The 18,517-nt window shown below is 45.5% G+C and overlaps 1 protein-coding gene across 1 annotated transcript; it reads right to left on the bottom strand.

Moving 5' to 3' along the window:
- Window positions 1–1,797: 1,797 nt before the first annotated feature.
- Window positions 1,798–16,904, bottom strand: LOC125713216 (CD9 antigen-like). The gene is made up of 8 exons (XM_048984186.1): window positions 16,706–16,904; window positions 10,158–10,260; window positions 6,190–6,287; window positions 6,012–6,086; window positions 5,705–5,767; window positions 3,548–3,586; window positions 2,890–2,973; window positions 1,798–2,490 (listed from the first exon to the last, which is right to left on the bottom strand). Exons 1-8 carry the CDS (start codon window positions 16,772–16,774, stop codon window positions 2,425–2,427), a joined length of 597 nt encoding a protein of 198 aa, XP_048840143.1. The 5' UTR covers window positions 16,775–16,904; the 3' UTR covers window positions 1,798–2,424.
- Between the last annotated feature and the right edge of the window lie 1,613 nt (window positions 16,905–18,517).

Raw genomic sequence — 18,517 nt, 5'->3', positions numbered from 1 at the left:
CTCTCCTTTGTTGGCCACTTCAGACTTTCGACTGGTACTGTAGATATCAGCTTACTTGGTCCACTTGCAGCATCAGCTAAAGCTGGAAGCCCAGCTGTGTTTTACATGGTCAGTAGGGCACACGATCCCAACAGGGGAGGGTAAATTTAATGCTCACAGGAACTGCTGAGTATGAATCACATGATGGTCTCATCTGGCCCTTGGGTATCACCATTTCACAGAGAAAAGCCCTTAGCATTAATCCCAAGAATACCATATTCCACACATCACACCTTTTTTAAAGAAGTGGAAACCGGATCCCTGCCGGAAACTCCTCATGGATGAGAGCTACGCTCATACTCTGGCATGGGCCCTGACACTTGGAAGCTTCCAGAAAGAGACCAAGACTGCAATGCGGTGCCACCCTGACACCAGGAGGCTACCTCTCGCACGCATGGTACGTGCGGCTACAACCCCCCCCAAATAACTCCAAGACGACCCCTCATTTCAGGACAAGAGACCATCTCAGGATCTTCAGACACATCACATTCTAAACTACTCCCACAGATCAGCCTCTAACTAGTGACTTCCTGTAATATCGCTCTGAAATGTTTTCATCATGGAAATCCAACCATTTCTGAATCAGCTCTAATGACATATTTCCTGGCTCTAATTTCCTTCCCCATTCTGACTTGCACCACATCATCGTTGATCTATTGACACATAAGCAGGTGTCTATTCTGTGTCTGAAGCTTTTGGACGTCAGCGGTGATCACCTCCACCCCAGAAGGTGGCCTCAGACTCCAGTTGGTTGGTCATCCATTTCTTCGGGGCTCCTGTGCTTGATTCCTGAGACTGGGGGCGCTTTTAAAACCTCCAGTACGAACCACTCAGCCCTGACAGACGACCCACATGACGAGAGCAAAAGCCCAACTGCAGACTTACGATTAAATAAATAAATAAGGAGAAGGTTCCGGTTCAGTCTTTGCACGTGTGTCTTCCTGAGAGGCTTTAATGTCCTTTAATATTCTCAAATGAAACCAGCCATTAAATAAATTAAACACAAGGTCCATCAAATCTACAATACACGTTACAGTACTACAAACTCTTAAATTTTCATTTATACAAAAAAGAAGCAATCAAAGTAATCTTCAAAGCGGGAACGGTTTCAGATTCAGAAGTGGAGGAAAGACAAAGGCAGAGGACAGCAAACACTCTAGACATGGAACCTGAAGTGTTTTTGCCTCCCAGTGCTGTGACCATGGCCCAAGATCTGCTGGTAACCAGTCCCAGTTATTGCTTAAATCCCTCCCCAGCACCTTGGTACATCCCACACCTCAATGAAGTGAACACTGAAGCCATAAAGAGAGGCGTGAATACAGCCGTGGCCACGAGGTCAGCGGAGGTACAGTCAGGAAGGTCCAGCAGGCTGCTCTGACCGTGGCGTGACCGTCGCAGGCTGCTCTGACCGCTCCGTCCCCCAGACTCAGCCTTCTGCCAGTTTTCAGACACCTGAGCCTTCATGCACAATATTACATTTTAGTCTTCCTTTTATGACATCAGGACTGGACATTTTTTCATAAAAAAGGCACATTAAACACAAATAAAAGCAAAAAAATAACATTACCAAGTCTACATATACTACTGTCTGTACAGTACACTCCAGATATATGGCTGAATAATAATAATAATAATAATAATAATAATAATAATAATAAAAATCATGTGTGTTGGGATGAAGAGGACCAGCTCCATGGTCTTGCTGCTACACAAATATCAGGACCTTCTCCTCCATCCCAAGCCTGACCAAAGTGACTGGACACGCCAGCTGCAGGCAAAAAGCTTTTCCATACTCCCAGGTGGACACAGGGGTGGGGGTGACTCTCAAACGCCAGGCTGCAGGGCAGCTGCATTTCTGAAGGGGGCGTCAGTAGGCTGGTATGGGGCTATTACTGCGGGAATAACACAGCAGTCATACTTCAGCTTAGAAAGAGCATCTGCATGAGTGTGAGTCTCTGCTTACAGAGGCAGACTGAGCCTCACCACAGCACAGCTTTACACGTTTAGCAGAGACGCCTCAGGTGAAGAGACTAGAAAATGGCCGGCTATGCTGAGGAGGGCAACAGGCCAGGACTGGGGATTAATAAGTAACAGTGAGTTACGACCCCTTTCTCAGGCTGGGAACATACTGGAGTCGACGTGGAACGGAAAAGGGACCAAGACACCACACTAACAGTGGCGTGAAAGTCGTGAAACTGCAGAGGATTGAAATTAGGCAGGTGGACTTCCTGCGTGGGCTTTAAAGCAGCGGGGAGTGCTCCCCCCCCCCCCCGTAAATCCTTCATCCGACTCCAGTGGGGCGACCCAGCTGAACAGGTGCCGTTTGTGATGGTTCCGTCCGTTGGGATCCGGGAACGAGGGGAGGGGGTAGGTGGAGGGAGATGTCTAGAAGACCTCTCTGCTGTTTCGTATCGCACAGCACAGGACCATGCTGAAGATCATGCCAATGATCTGGGGACACAAACACACACAGAACTGTCTGAGATGCTGCTTCTGCTCAGAAGAGAATTATTCTCAAGACTTGCGCTTAAGGGTCTTGCCCAAGGGCCTGGTGACGTCATCCGGCCCCTGGATTTGAACCAGCAACCTTCTGATCATCCCTTTTCAGGAGTCCTTTCCCCACGGACCACACGACACCCCCGAAGAGACAGGTGAGGCTGTGGGTTTTTAAAGGGCAGAAACCTTAAGAACCTAAACCCTACAGCTCAAGACTTTTACCGCCGAAGCCCAGGTGCCGCTGGCTCACTATTTCACTGCATTGCACACAAGTTTCTAAAGCTCTAATTACAAAGAGGTCACTTAAGGACCCTCCCCTTTTTGGGGAGGCGCCTCCCCCCCCAAAACCATTACCATGACGCCAGCAATGCCGATCCCCACGTAGCCAACGATGTACAGGTTGTTCTGGAAGAAGGCGCCGATGGCTGTGTTACAGGCCTAGAGGAACACAGAGGTTGGGAGCTCAGTTACACCTGGACGGGTACCAACGGTAATGGCCGACCTGGGAAATGTTACGGGCTGGAAGGAACAGGCACATTTAGCCCTCATTCGCATTACTGTGGAATATTACTGGGATTCCTATTTCCTATTTTTAGAATCGAAGATTCTTTTGCCTTTTGCACATCAGTACATAGGAATTCTTACTCGTACCAGCCGGTCAGCAACATGTGACTCCGGTCGACTTTACAAAGACACTCGCGAACATCACAGCAGACATTTAACTAAGTACTGCACAGGTACGTATTTATGGAAATTTATGGAAGGAGATGGCTGACACTAAAGATATAAGCTAAATATAAACATATGAAATAGCAAATACATCAGTGTAAAGTACAATGAGCAGGGTTTGCTTTGTCCAATACAGTGTGCTGGGTATTTATGAGACTGGAGTAATTATTATAACTCAGTTAGGAGTCATTATCTGCTTTAGGCATGGAGTCAGTGGGAAGTGCCCATGATGAGATGAACCGTGTGTGTATGTGTGTATAAACTCGCATGAGGGGTACTTTACCTCGAGGTCCTTGCAGTTCTTAGACAAATTGCAACATAGCTGTAGGAGGTTGGTAGAAAAGGGGAAACCTCATTAGAATGGAAAATCCCACATATGACGAACATTCAGTTTACTGGACAGCTGTGAGGATGCACTATGGGCTGCTCATATTATTCATTCAAACAGTAGACGCTTTTACCCAGTAGGCTCATGGGCCGAGCAGTGACATCACTCTGCCGACCATGGGATTTAAACCTATCAATTACGGGCGCGGCATCCTATCCTCTAGCAGCGTGTCTGACAGGTGGAGAGGTATTTAGGATTCATCTGCAGTACATGATAGGGCGATGGATGGTATACCGCATTCTGGCCAAGCAGCTTTCAGCAGTCATCAAAATTTGTTTGCTGCCAATCAGACGTATAGATAATTACTAAAATTACGAATATGACCCCCCCCCTCAAAATTTGCTTCTGCCCCTGCCCCCCAGTAGGCAAAATCTAACAAGGAGGACCCCCTCCCCCCTGGTGTGATTGGTTTGTTATGCTGTGTTCTTTTGGAAATAATCAAGAGTACGTCAAACAAAAAGTAAGGCAGTGCCTTTCGTAACTGATTTAAAAGATCAACTCTAATTTTATAGCTAATGTGGGAACAAACAAGGAGGCTAAAATATCACGTCCAAAACATATGCCTCACATTCAAATCTGTACTCTTCCACTTCCTGATCATGTGACAACAGCCCTCGTTACTTCATAATCTCTGGTTACTATGGTGACGATCCAAACATGATGGAGGAAGACAGGTGCTTGGAAATGACACACGCTGGCAGGCCTCCATAACTGCACCAACTAAGACAACACAGCTGATCCCTGTACTGCAAATTAGGGGCATTTTCAAAACGATGTGTTTGCTGTTGGAGAGGCTGAAAGTGCTCTTGCGGTTTCATGTCGTCCTGTGATCACTCCAGTGTTATGGGTAATAAATGCACAATACATGGATAATAAAGGTTTTTTTTTTTTAAAAAAAAAAAAAACAGGACCAAACTAAACTTTACAATGCTGGCTTAAGAGTTGAAATGCAGCCCTGAAGCTCTTTTATTTGAGTATTATTTAGCTTAAACATTAACATGAAGTTCATGCTCAAACGTGACTTCAAATTCAAATCCGTGACGTTTCAGGCCAGATTCAAACACGCCAGACTGGGACGGGCAGCTCTAGCGCAGAGACGTCTTAGCTTATAGCTTCGGATGACAAACCCTGAACCACAGAATTAGCGGCTGCGGAGATGCTAATCTTGGGGATTTACGGTTCTTTTCTATCAGCGAATCAATATCCTGTCTGGAGAATGAGCGAAAGCTGACACGTCAGCGCTTTCCCTGGAGAGAGGGCAGAGACTTGGATGGAAAGCTAGGGAAGGGTTCTAGCCTCAAAGCTGCTGATGGTTTAAAATTGGCCAGTAATGTGTGTCACGGCATGCAAACCGAGTCCGGGACGGACTTGGAAGAAGCGCCAGTGGTAAATATAGCAGGGGGGCACATGGCTAGATCAATAACGCTGCCCGGCTGTCAGCTGTATCCGTTTCCAAGCTGATCTCACTCTCCTGTAGTTCGAGCTGGAACACGAACATAGATGTTCCTACAATAACAGGACTACTTTACCGACTTCATACCTATAGAAATTCACAGCTATTGGGGAGTTAATTAATATAGATCAGCGTTTCCCAATTTAGTCCTCAGAGACCCACCTACAGTTTACATTTTTGCTCCCTCAGCTTCCGGGAGCACTAATGTAGACTATCTGGGAGGGAGCAAAAATGTGGACCGTCTGAGTCCCCGAGGACTGGGTTGGAAAACAGCGATATACATTATAAGGCAGGTTAGAAACATTCCTAAATTGCTCTACAGAAACAGGAAACAACTCGGTACCGAGATTAAGGGTTGTAACTAAACCAGTGACTTAACTCAACTTGGTTTCATCGTTGACAAAACAACCACTGAGAAGCGGATCTCCCCTGGGGTTTAGGACATGAAAGATAAACAAATCATTCCGTTTTCAAGCTTGTTTGATGAGAGAGAAGGGTCTTCTTCTCTAGGAATGAACATGGGTCTGATTCATGCTACCTGACAAGCTGCCATGGGTCGTGGTAAAAACAACGACAACAACTTGGGAGAGGACAGATACCTGTGTGGTCGTATTGGTTTTTCGAACAACATTCTTGTGGAACTCCTGAATTTCCTGCACTATCTGCAAAAAACAGGAATGATAAACAGAAAAATTCAAACCTGGAGTTGCACATTACTGAAACTCAAAGGACAATCGATCCTTAAATTTGAATCACATTACATTTCAGCAGTAACAATTCACGTCGCGCAGTTTTCCTACTGTATCATTGGCAATCTATGTGAACAATTTATTCAAAAGTTGACAGACTCGATCAGATAGACCTACAGGGGCATTATGGGAAAAGATACACGTCTAGTGTACGTACCACGTCCCTGTTCAAAAACCCGAACACACCAGCGGCGATCTCCGCGCCGAAGATGACCAGGAGACTGGCAAAGAACTGTAAGGTTTAGGAGAAGTATGGTCAGAGGGCACCTTTTAGCATGTAAAAACAGTATATACACACTGATAAAAGAAGGATGGATGGAGAGAGTCAAACTCACAGAGCCTAGGAGGCACTGGGACTCGCGGACGGCGCCACAGCATCCAAAGAAGCCCACCAGCATCATCAGACCCCCGGCGCCGATCAGGATATAAACGCCTGAGGAGACAGAACACAAAAATGGCTGTGTCTGGAAAGAGCGGATGAAGCAGACATAGTAATGATACTAATGTTTATTACTAAAGATACTAAACATTAGTAATGATACTAAACATTCGGAGTAGATAACAGATATCAGATATGATAAAGTGAGCATATTCTAACCCACAAACACATCTCATATAAGTTTAAATCACTTTATAAACATTAGATAATGATTCACCCAATTCTTTAATGTTGCGCGGATGAATCTGAAGACACACAATTTCAAAACCGCACACTTCAGCTCTGAACAGTTAGAAGTTAAAACGATTACTTCGATAAATAATAATTCTCGTGCATCGTATGAGAAATCACGAGGGACTGCATCTTTTAAATGTGCAATTTCCTTTTTTATTTTTATTAACAATACTTTAACACTAGATGGCAACACTCTACCACGGACTGCGGGGAGCCGTCCTGGAAAATAACCGTTCCTCTCAGCACTACAATGTATGACGTTTATTTATTCAGCATGTAAACTGTGTTTTGGCTGAAACAAAATCCATCTGCCATTTTTTGTTAGCAACTGTTCGGCAAGTACATTTTATTAGTACTGCATTTGTGTCCGTGGCCTCGTACTGATTTATGAAGCATAACTCTTAACTGATTGTACTGTGCTTGTTTTCTTTTAAGGGTTAGAACAATTTGCTTGTTCGTCTGTCCAGCCTTTTTGCGTCCCACAGATTCCCTGAAGTATTTTCTTAAGTAGAGCCATTCCCCTGAATGCTACGCTCCTCCCATATCGTCTTCATCGTATCTGCCTGAGGCAGTCAAGTGTTCCAGAAGACAGACATTGACTATTACTTTAAAAGAGTCATGAACTGGAAGGCTGGATTCGTCATAACCCATCAGTCTTCCGCTGACATGGGGAGGACCTGAGATATTGAGTCATCGGGTCGATTTCCTGTCGCCCCCTGCTTTCGATTCTGCCTGTGATGGCAATCAGGGGTGGGTATTATTTATGGGACTGGCCATGGGGCACTTTTTCTCTTCTAAAGTTCCACGTCCATGTTTAATTATTATTATCATTATTATTATTTTTTTAATGTGGGTTGGCAACAGGGGTGTCCACATATTTATTGATGTACAACAGGTAGGGATCAGAACCCTATTTGTGCATTTTGCAGCAAGTCCTGTGAAAACCTCCCCCTTGTCACTCACTGTCTGTACGTCACACCCTGGTCCTGGGGGAATGTAATGTCCCTGTATACCATGTATCTGAATAAGGATGGTTGGTCAATAAAGCCCCAATTATCTTGACATCACCATACAAACATGAAATGTAAACCTCTCTTAGTCACTGTCCACAGGATTACCATAGGGTCCACTATACTGTGCCTGAAAAACCGAATATTTGTGTTTGTGCAAATTTTAAAAGAATAATAAGCAGTTAAAATATGTTACAAAGGAGGCCAAATGTACACAGAATCGTTAGATTATATCTGGTGCAGGAAGCACTCAAACTGCCTGTGGTTTTGGTGACCATGACGTGCTCCGGCTGCAGGGGCTACTGATACAGACAGATTAGATATAATCCTCGACTGCGCAGCCAGTTTGTGGTGCGTAACTTGGCTCATCGCTGCTAAGCTGAACGCACCATAAGAGAAGTGCGTGGTTGGTCAAGAGCGTACGGCGACATGTTCAGAAGAACTCCCTAGTCACGGAAACACGGATGAACATCACCACCCCGTGCAACTTTTTCAAAAATTTCGCACACGCCCTCCAAGCATCGCCACCTCAGAGAGGGAGAGGACACGTCAGGTCGCCATGGTGACGTGATCACGGCCGGCGGTGCGATAATCTGAGCTTGGGGGGCGGAGGAAGAGCAGAGGGCCATCAGCACGGGGAACCCTAGGATACCCACGGCAGTCTGGGACATACCACCCAGACAGGAAAGGCGGGGACAAGCCTAGGGGACTTTCTCCACTATGCTTATATAACCTTAAAAGAGATGCTATTGCAGATTCCTAAGACACACAAAAATAATTTCCTATTTCAAGTCTTATCTGTTACCTTCCCAGGCCGTAGATGGTATCTTTACAAAAGCAAGCTTCACGTTGCCAGAGAGATAGTACGAAATGGTCGAGCTGTAGCTAGTTTCACACAAAAATGTGAAGAAGTAGCGCACTCTCGCACAACAGGAAAATTAAACACTTGAAATGTGCACAGCCCTGTTTCCTAAGCGTGTGCCAGCATAAAGCTGTTGGGGAGAGGAAAGCCTTGCCCACGCGAAAAGAGACGATGCAGCAAAACCAAAAGAGAGAGAGAGAAAAAAGACTATAAAAAATAAAAGCAGCGGAGGGCGACTGTAGCTTTTAGCGCCATGGCTCTGACCAGGCCAGCCGCTAACAATATTTATCCCGTCGACATGGCGACCCCAAACAGATCTTCGACAGGCAGCGGAGACTCCGGCCTGGGGTTCCCGCGGTTCCCCTGGCTGTGACATGGTATGAAAGGGCAAGCCCTGGTGCTCTTCCCATTCCTGCGGGCCAAACCTGGAGTTCAGGGACCCTCGAGAGAGTCCGTCAGCCTATTTTTGGCATTTCCAGTCCCAGAAAGAGACGGGCAAGCCTCACCCCTTTGGACGTTGGCGCGTTAGCAGACTGCGCCTGCAGCACAGCCACCGAGATCCATCACGTGACCGGCGATTAAGATGGTCGACTGGGGTTATTCGTTAATGACCTCTCTCCGGCAAATTTAGCGAAACTTTAGCGATGCCAGTTAAGGTGCTTTATTCCACTGTTTTTTTCAAGTTTAATTTAACTGATTCGCAAAAAATGCCACAGTCTGACTTACAGGACAGCAGGACAGAAGTGCTTAACATTTCTCCTAGTTTTATAAATGATTAAAAATAAATAAAACTGACTACTGTAAATGCACTCGTAAGTCAAGCAAGTTACTAAGGGTATGAAAATAAGCGACATTAAGAAAAAGACACTTTCACAGCAGCTGATGCTGAGTGAACGATACGAAACATGCTGCCTGACACTCCATCCTCACATGTAAATACTGGTGACCTCAATGCCCACAGTCAGGGCTATAGCTCCCGCTGAGAAAGCCGACCTGTAGTCGGAAAATTCCTCTTTTCTAGCCCCAAATGTCGCTAACAGCCATTTTCATGCAGTGACATCCTTCTACACAGTGATCACTTGTTACACACCCATATTGATACTGTTGATTAAGCCTCATTTGACATCGACTTATTTACCAATAGCTGTCAATATCACTTATCAAAAGCATTATTACATTGCTACTAATTTACCAGCCAGTGTTAAGTAAGGTGTGCATGTGTGAGTGAATGGTGTGTTGAGTGTGCCCTGCGATGGGCTGGCCCCCCCATCCTGGGTTGTTCCCTGCCTCCTGCCCATTGCTTCCGGGATAGGCTCTGGACCTCCCCGCGACCCAGTAGGATAAGCGGTTTGGAAAATAGATGGATGGATGGATGTTAAGTATGGTGACTGGTAAGCAAATGTCACTTTAGGCAGACTGACCGTGGGATTTGTGGAGCAGATGGACCAAACACATTAATGTAGCAGATGCTTTCATCCAAAGTGATTAGAATTGAGGAAACAGGGTCAGTCAGCCACTAGAGTAATTGGGGTGTAAAGGCCGTGGTCAGAGACCCAACGGTGACGTCATTCTGCAGACCCTGGGATCTGAACCAGTAACCTTCTGATCACAGGCACAGCAACCTAACCTACCGAGTCTACAATTACTCGATATAACGAGGCTGTATTTTGAAGGCCCTCTTGTGACTCTTGATGGCTACAGTACCACTGGTCCTAAAGGGCATTTCGGACCCCTCCCAGTCCTGCTCTTCGTACTCACCAATGAAGAAGGCAGTGGGAGCGTCCTCTTGGTTCAGCAGCGATGTGGTTTTCGAGTCAAACCTCAACCACAGGCCAACCGCCAACACCAACGAGCCGATCATCTGTGGAGGGGAGGAAGTGAGGGGCGGTCACAGGAAGGCCGTAGCATGGCAGTAAGTGTTTGCACAACACCACCTCTGCCTCTCATCTGTTATTGTTTTTCACATTTGCGCAGCTTTTCCGCCCCAGTGACCAGCGAGCCACCAGAATTTCCCAGCGTCTTGCATCCTCCATGCAAATGCGAGAAGCGGAGCCAAACCATCAGTGATTAAACTGACACAACAAGAACATTACAAACCATGAAATCAGAATTACGGATCGTCTGCTTTTATTTAACACCAAACTTCTGAAACTGACTAAAGCAGGATTGGCGAAGCATCCCTCAGTTACCATCTGCATTACGTTTTATTTATTTAGCAGGAACATTTATTCAAAGCGACCCGCAATTGCGACGACGCGCTCAGACAGCTACGGGAGCAATTAGGGGTTAAAAAGCGTTGCTCAAGGACCCAAAGCTGAAACCGCTCTTCCGACCCAGGGATATGAACCGGTGACCTTCCGATCACTGGTACGGCATCCAATCCCATTAAGACACACACTACCCAACACTATAAAAAAAATGGAGTTTCCTGCCATTGCAAGCTGCCCTTCACCTGCCCAACTTCACAGCGAGAGAGAAAGAGTCTCAGCTCGTTCAGAGATTACAGCCAGGGCAAGAACCCCGGCCAGTTCACCCCACGGGGCCTACTGCCTCACTTTAGTGCGTTAGTAAGACACGTAAATGACTACTTGGTTTATTATTAAAAGCATAACCATCAGGCTTCTCTCTGGGTCCTCTTCTGTCATGCGTACCTGTCTGCAGAGGCTCACAGAGACAAATCTCTGCAGTAATTCATCAAACGCACGGCATGCTGGGTAACTGAGATCCACGCAGCTCGAATGGCCCTTGGACACTAACCCAAACTAAAAGGCCCTGAGCATGGAAGAGCCAGTTTGCCATATACAGTGACTGTGTACAGCGCAGGGCCCAGCATTTTGCCAAATGGGCCTTTTGTTGAAGTGCATCTAAATTACATTTTATGTATTTAGCAGATGCTTTTATCCAAAGCAACATACATTTTTCAGAGAGCAGGGTTAGTCAGTCCCTGGAACATCTGGGACTAAGCAACTTCCTCGAACTCTTTCTGGTAAGATAACACTGCAGTTGTAGAGATTTGAACCTGCAACCTTATGATCACAACCACAACTTCCTAACCTACTGAACCACGCAACCACCCCCAAATTAAACCCATAAGAACCAAGAGGTCTATGTGTGTGGGTTTGGTGGTCCTGTGAGTGCTCAGCCTGGGGTGTGAGGACTGGGCAGAAGTATGAGGGCTTGGCTGTCCTGTGAGGACCCGACTGTCCTGTGAAGGCCCGGCTGTCCTGTGAGGGCCCGACTGTCCTGTGAGGACCCAACTGTCCTGTGAAGGCCCGGCTGGCCACATTCTCTGCCTTTTTTCCCCTCTGTCTCCATGACTACCCATTACCGTGACTTTCTGAAGGAAAGCCAGACTGATCCGTTAGACATGAAGTCCACGGGCCAGATGATGTTCTGATGAGCTGTGGCTTCCTGCTCACGATTAGCACAGACCGATGTACAAACCTAATTCAAAGACAGATTTAAGGTAAGCATTTTGAATCTTTGACCCCCCCCCCGAAGTTTCTGCTAAAGCCCCCCCCCCCCCCCCCCAGCCACAACCCCAGGGGATTTTATAACTAAATATAGACCCATCTGCACATCAGCACGCAGCTTTCCGAGCGGCTCTGGCTGCCTGGCTCTGTTTAATATTCAGCTGAGATGTTTCTGCAGGATGCCAGTTTGGGTAAACATCTGCCAGAGGGACGACACCTATTCCCGTGGACCAAGTCCCGGAATCCTCCAGCACCGACGCCGTTACCATGAGAGAGAGCGAAGTCAGAGAGGACTGGAGCCATTCATATAGCACCAGCAGCATTCATGGGGTAATACTGGTAAATCTCAGCTGGGTGATACTGGTAATACTGGCACATCTCAGCTGGATGAAGCATAATCACCGTTCATTTCAGATAATAACAGGTTCTGAATACAGGCAAAACCTGAAATTCTAACGTAATCAATTAATTTTTTTCCGCTAAGAAACAAAAGGCCTTTACTATAAACGCTAACCTTTCTGAAGGTAGCGACTGAACAGACTGAACGGCTCAAAGGTACAACATCACACCCCTCCGGGCCGTTTAACCAGGTACTGCATTGCAGTAGCGTTACTCAACACGGTGGCTGCATATCGGCCTCTTTCGCCTCACGTTGCAGTTTGGGGCGAGACGTGCAAACATTCGATATATTTGTACATAAACCTGCCGGTTCTCTAAGCTTACTGTCAACAAGCAGCGTTGCAGATCCAGTTTCCAACGGCTGTTCTTTCACCCAAACATATCAACCAAGCTGTGCTAAGACGCAGGTCTTAGTAAAATCTCAGCGTGGCTCCTTCCCTTTACCAAAATACGTATAAATTACTGATTGATGGGCAGTAAGACCCATCTCAGTCCAGGCTCACGAAGGAGGGGATGGGAGAAAACTCCTCGTATCCCAGGCCTTTCTTTGACAGGAATGATTCATCCAGTTTGCTCACCATGGGTGAGGTGGGCAGTTCCAGTCTGAAACCCACCCGCCGAAAACAGCCACACTTCAGACGACAGAGCCCACTTTAACAAGCGGGGAGGCAACTGGAATGTTTTTATGAGGCCTTGGAAGGAACATATAGGCCGGTCTGCTAGATTCATCTACGATCGCAATTGTTCTGCAGTCTAACAAAAACATTTAGCGATGGGGCTCAACAGAGACCGTGGGCTCTGACAGGAAACTGCTGGAGGGACGCCACGGCAACCGCATCGGCACCCATCTGAGCTGCACGGAGAGGTGAGATAAGGGAACCAGGCCGAGATAAAGGACGGCGCTCTCTGCATCCGAGGAGCGCCGGCACTGCATTCTGGACTCGTCAGCGACGTGCGGGGTCTCCCATACTGCACATGTGCAAGCCTGCACGCCTGAACTGACTTACATGACTGGACTCTTAATGTGTATCGTCACTCAGATACCTTGTGCAATGTGTTCCAGTCTGTCGTCTTCCTTCTTGTGTACATACTTACACATTGCATTTTGTATATAAACCCACATCCTGTCCCCCCACCCCAGCCACCCACGCACCCCCGTTTCACACTGTTCTGCATTTTTGTTTGTTTGTCTTACCACGGCCCTGGGGAGGGACAAACATTATTTTGCACCACTATACACCTGTATATGCGTGGTACGATACTAACTTAACCTGACTTGAGTGTTTATTGCCTTTTTTAACGGTCTAAATATATGTGTTGTGCTACTGTAAACCCGCAGTTTCCTTTGGAATTAATAAAGGATCTATCTGTCCATCTTCTAGGCTTGGCCACCTGAGAACCACAGGACTGCCCAAAACAGGGAGCAGAGGTGGCCCGACACCAGCCACACTACCCCCAACCAGCGGCGAACAATAACGGACAAAATCAAAGACGCACAAAAACACGCACTGCATTCCACCCATCTTCTCACTCTCCTTTTTCGTTACTACAATAATGTAAACGTCCAGCAGTATTCCCCTGCAAGCTGTGCAATATTATTATTACTGTCTACACTCAGGCATATTTAGTAATTTTTGCAGAATGTTTCAGAGACTCATTTATGTGAGTATGTAGGGCCTTGTACGCTGGGGAAACACCCTGGGCAGTCCTTGAGAGGGTTACGCTTCAGTAAAAGGGTAAACACCCAAAGGACCGACCCCAAAAAAGCCCTGAAAATACCCAGGGCCGCGGTGTCACTTTCTTTCTGAGAAGCTGAACACAGCTCGGCCGCGCCCTCTGCACCCCAGCACGGCGGACGGGTGTGAACCGAGGCAGGCTACACGCTGGCCTTGAGCCCCATACCTACAGCACGTTCCCGCCAGACCTGCAGGGTCACATGTTTTTGTACGTGGCCAATGGGGTCGGGTTCAAGATTCCAGAGTCCATAGTCATGTGCACAGAAAACCGTCAGTTACATCATGCAATAAGAATCTTACTCTGAACAATTACGACAAATAAGTACGCAAACACAGTGCAACGTAGACATATGGAAATACTGCGGAGGAGAGGATAAAAAACTGGCCATTCTCTCTGTTATTCAACGGAATCGGAGAACCGTGCGAGTGCAGGCTGTGGGAAATAATGCAAACTGACTCATTGATGCCACGCTTTTCTGTTTTCTTTGCCAACGTGAGGCTAAACATCACACCCATGGCACTAAAATCGCCCGTGTAGTTTAATGAGAAGTAGGACTCCCCGCAAGATCTGCTACCAGAACTGACCTACTGCGAGAACTTCCCGATATGTGCTTCAGCGAGATCAACCTGGTGACCTCATGTGCAATCGGTTATTGCCCCCCTGGCCCAGAGGAAGAATATATGAAATCCTAACTGGTTTCTAGCTCACAACTTCCTGAAAAACACTCATGAAGCTGAGTGCTGAAATACCCCAGCAAAACACCCCCATCCACAAAACATTTCAATTCTCTATTCAAACAGATCGAAAAGGGATTCTCCAAGGCTGATGCGGCTATTTTTAGATTGCGGCGACAGGGATAATATCACATTAATGACTGCATCCTTGCGGGATATAGAGATGAATTTCACGTGCTATGGAAAAAGAACAGGTTGCAGTGGGAACTAGTGACACACCAGCAGGTCTTGGCCAGAATCTGTTACGGCTTCCTTATTAGTGCGAAAACTCGTTGCTATAGTTCACTAAATTATTTTAGTTCCGCTGACAGGAAGTCACAAGTAGCGGCCCTGTCAGTGCACAGCGCCGAAACCTTCTCTGTAATGCACATTCTCCTCTTGCCCTGTAAACTCATTCTTTCAAGGTTTTCATTCCTTCTCCTCTATCCTTCCTGCTTTCTTCTCTATCTCCGAATGCTCATTCTTTACCTCGCCCACCGCTACCCCCCATCTTTTCCATGTCCCTAGATCTCTCTGTACCTCTTTTCGTCCAACTTGGAGATCCATCCCTCTAACAGTTTTCCTTCCACTCAAATAATCCCCCACTGTGCATCAACCCAGTGAAACTGACTCAAACACTGTAGCTGAACCACATAAAAACGACCCTGTCTTAACTCCCATATGCTGCCATTTTAAAATGTCTGCCTTTCACCTGTTCACTTATTGCATGCGCTTGCCCATAAAACTATTAATTGTCTACAGAAAACTAATGTAACCCAGCAGAAAACACCCCAAAGGCTGTAATGGTACATTTGCGTGAAAAAGGAACAGCTTTAAAAAAGACAATTAGTGATTTTACACTCCTCGTTCCCTGTACTTACACGCAAACGCGATTCTGTGTCTTGGAAATAAATGGATAGATTGCTTAAAGAGAAGCAACACACAAGATGAAACATGACGTTTCCCATTGATACTGAACGATCCTTTGCATCTCCCTGCATAGTCCATCCACCTATCCCAGACTGGACAAAGCAGGGCGGAACACCCTGGAGAGGGTGCCAGTCCCCTCTACACTTCACTGCATTGTGATTAAAGCCTAAATTTTAATCTTTCGCAGATCAATACCCACTAGCCAGGCTATAATAACCCGTGTGAGACACCTTAAACACATCGGGCAGAGGACGATCGAGTCCCCCAAGGCGTGCAACAGGGAAACGATGTCGCAACTCAAGCGAGGCGGAAAACGAAAACCCGACCTAATGTATCTGGTTCTTTAGGATTTTTAGAGCCGATTTCGTCTGTAAATCTGAATTTTTCATGCTTAAACTGGTGATAATCCATAGAGCACCGTCCAAGCAGCTGGAGGACGCTTCATTTCTTACTGGGATTTTAAATAAACATGGGGCATACCCCCTTTACCAGCACAATATCGTCGTGGAAAATAAATTAACGTGTAATACAATAAATCAGGAGCAGCGACTTCATGCGTTACGGTTAGATTTCAGTTGTTATTTCATACATTTGTGAAGCTGCGGCGCAGGCTGTCAGGCTCCTTGTTAAAAACACGCTCCGGCGGAGGGAAAAGGGGGCGGATTTTCCTCTATGGAAAATGTGATTTGAGTTTAGAGGCAAAAAAAAGCGAGGCAGCTCCGAAAAGGCATTCACACTCAGCGCTGCTTATTTTTAATGACAAATTCAAAGTCGGAACTGGAGTTGAAAATGAAGACAGCGTGCAAAGGCATGCAAATGTCAGGCAAAGCACCGCAGAGCCTCCGGGGTGGCGGTATGATGGGCAAGAGGCAGATAAAGCAAGCTGACAAGGTGTAATGGGGGCATTTTCCCAAAGCATGCACTTGCTGTTTGTTTGCCTGGTGGGAAACACGACCCTTTACATCCCACCTACATAAAACAGCATAAAGATAAATCGCAGTATATATATATATGCTTACACAAAAAAGTTACACATGACGGCGCTGAGACTTACCCAAAATATTAAGTTGAATATAAAAAGGAGATATTTAACGCATTTCATTCCGCCTCGAACTTTTCCCATCTTACTCGATTTCCCACTTGGTTCTTTCTTTTTTAAATTAAAGATGAATAAGTTCAGTATATGATAGCTTCCACTGATCTCTAACAGAGAAAAAACGACTCACAGACAGACTGAGCAGAAATGAGCGACGGGCTTTTTTTAACAGAATCTTTCCAGACCGCCCCTTTAAATGGGGGGCAACCTAGGGGGTTCCTCACACCCGCTAAAATCCCCCTGAAATACCTGCATTTGAATTTTTAAATTTCCTGAACCCGCTTGTTTGATAAAGCAGCAGCAGTATTTCCCTGACATTTTTTTCCTTGGACTTTAAATATGTTCTTATATTTGGCACAGGCGCTATATGAATTGTGTACATCTGAAGCTCATTCGCAGGGTAAATATACAACCAGTGCAGCAGTAAGTGAAACAGAAAGCTGCCGTTAGTCGAGATGAACCGCATGTGACATAACATGTAAGGTGACAAAATGAATCGTGAACGGATAGAATTTGCAGGTCGTCGTTGCAGACGGAGGCAGAAGTTTTATTAGTCAAATTTGAAGGCTAAGTCACGCTCGTTTAGCTTACAGTAAGAGCGATTCCCATAAGCCGTATAACATCATATAACGTTATAGCGGTAATATCTCATAATAAGATAAATTTAATCTAATTATGAGGACTCAAAATCTGAGGCATTATCCTTTGCCTCATGCAACAATTCAAGACTGTTAAAATGCGGTTTTCAAGTATTTAAAGAATATTTCAGAAAAGTGATTTAAACTTCACTTTTCATGTTATAAGCACAGCGTACGTTATTTTTTATAGCACTACATGTGGGCTAATTAAAATGTATAAAGATGCTTATACTAAAACGCAAAAATAAAAGTAATACCGTCCAAATACAAATTAAAGTCGGACGCTGCCAAACCCCTTTATTGAAACAGCTTCCTGTGGGTATTCGCAATGAATTAGAAACGCACACCATCATGTAACTAGAAATAATTAATTCCTAATTTTCTACCGAATCAACATTATGATTTTCACTACTTTGATTGTGTATTTTTGTAAGTGCATATAGAATAGCTGCACGCGTCGCTTATTCGCGTGTGCTCGGAAACCCCTTCGTCCCCCCAGCTATTATGATCAACAATTTCATCAGAAGTAGGTTTTCAATAACTTAACAGTTGCAATAATGCTAGAAATATCACGGTACGTATAATTTTACCTGGTCTTGGCAGAAATGTTAACTTTATGAATGCATTTTATGGCCAATTAGATCCAAATGTTGCTTTTAAAATGTGCATCTAGTTTCAAGCTTGTGAGAGTTTTGCTGATGGAAAAATCTTATCAGAGATTGGCTAGATTGCACATTACGTTACTTTCGTGAATTAGCAAAAATGTGTTTTCTTTTAATTTCAGTTGTCGTAACGCAAACACATTTCACCAAAGTATGCACCTCTAACTGTAATCAATAAGAGATGGAACTTGGCAAAACAGAGATAATACTCAAAGTATTCTATAGAATGTTCCAAACATTTATTCATGGGGAAATCCTGTATTGAACAGCTATGTGAAACTTCATTTCCAACTATTTAATACCCTGAAGACTCAAAAATATGATCGCTCTTATTGATGGAATTAGACTTCCAAGCAGCGTGGCTATTGCATTTTCACCGTAACGTGATACTGGCAGGTCTTAGAATAAGCTTTAAATGAATATGAAAGAGCTTAGATTTGGACTCCACCTGTATAAGTTTCACAGACCTC

The sequence above is a fragment of the Brienomyrus brachyistius genome, chromosome 18, assembly GCF_023856365.1.
Source record: "Brienomyrus brachyistius isolate T26 chromosome 18, BBRACH_0.4, whole genome shotgun sequence".
Classification (NCBI taxonomy): Eukaryota; Metazoa; Chordata; class Actinopteri; order Osteoglossiformes; family Mormyridae; genus Brienomyrus; species Brienomyrus brachyistius.
This window is presented reverse-complemented; position numbering and strand designations above follow the sequence as displayed.

What these genes read in the sequence shown, in the direction of transcription:
- LOC125713216 (XM_048984186.1), bottom strand. Translation starts at nt 16,774, where the DNA reads ATGGGAAAAGTTCGAGGCGGAATGAAATGCGTTAAATATCTCCTTTTT. An exon ending in CCCAGTGCCTCCTAGGCTCT is followed by an intron (nt 6,087 to 6,189) that starts GTGAGTTTGACT and finishes TAAACCTTACAG; the next exon opens with TTCTTTGCCAGTCTCCTGGT. An exon ending in AAACCAATACGACCACACAG is followed by an intron (nt 3,587 to 5,704) that starts GTATCTGTCCTC and finishes AACCTCCTACAG; the next exon opens with CTATGTTGCAATTTGTCTAA.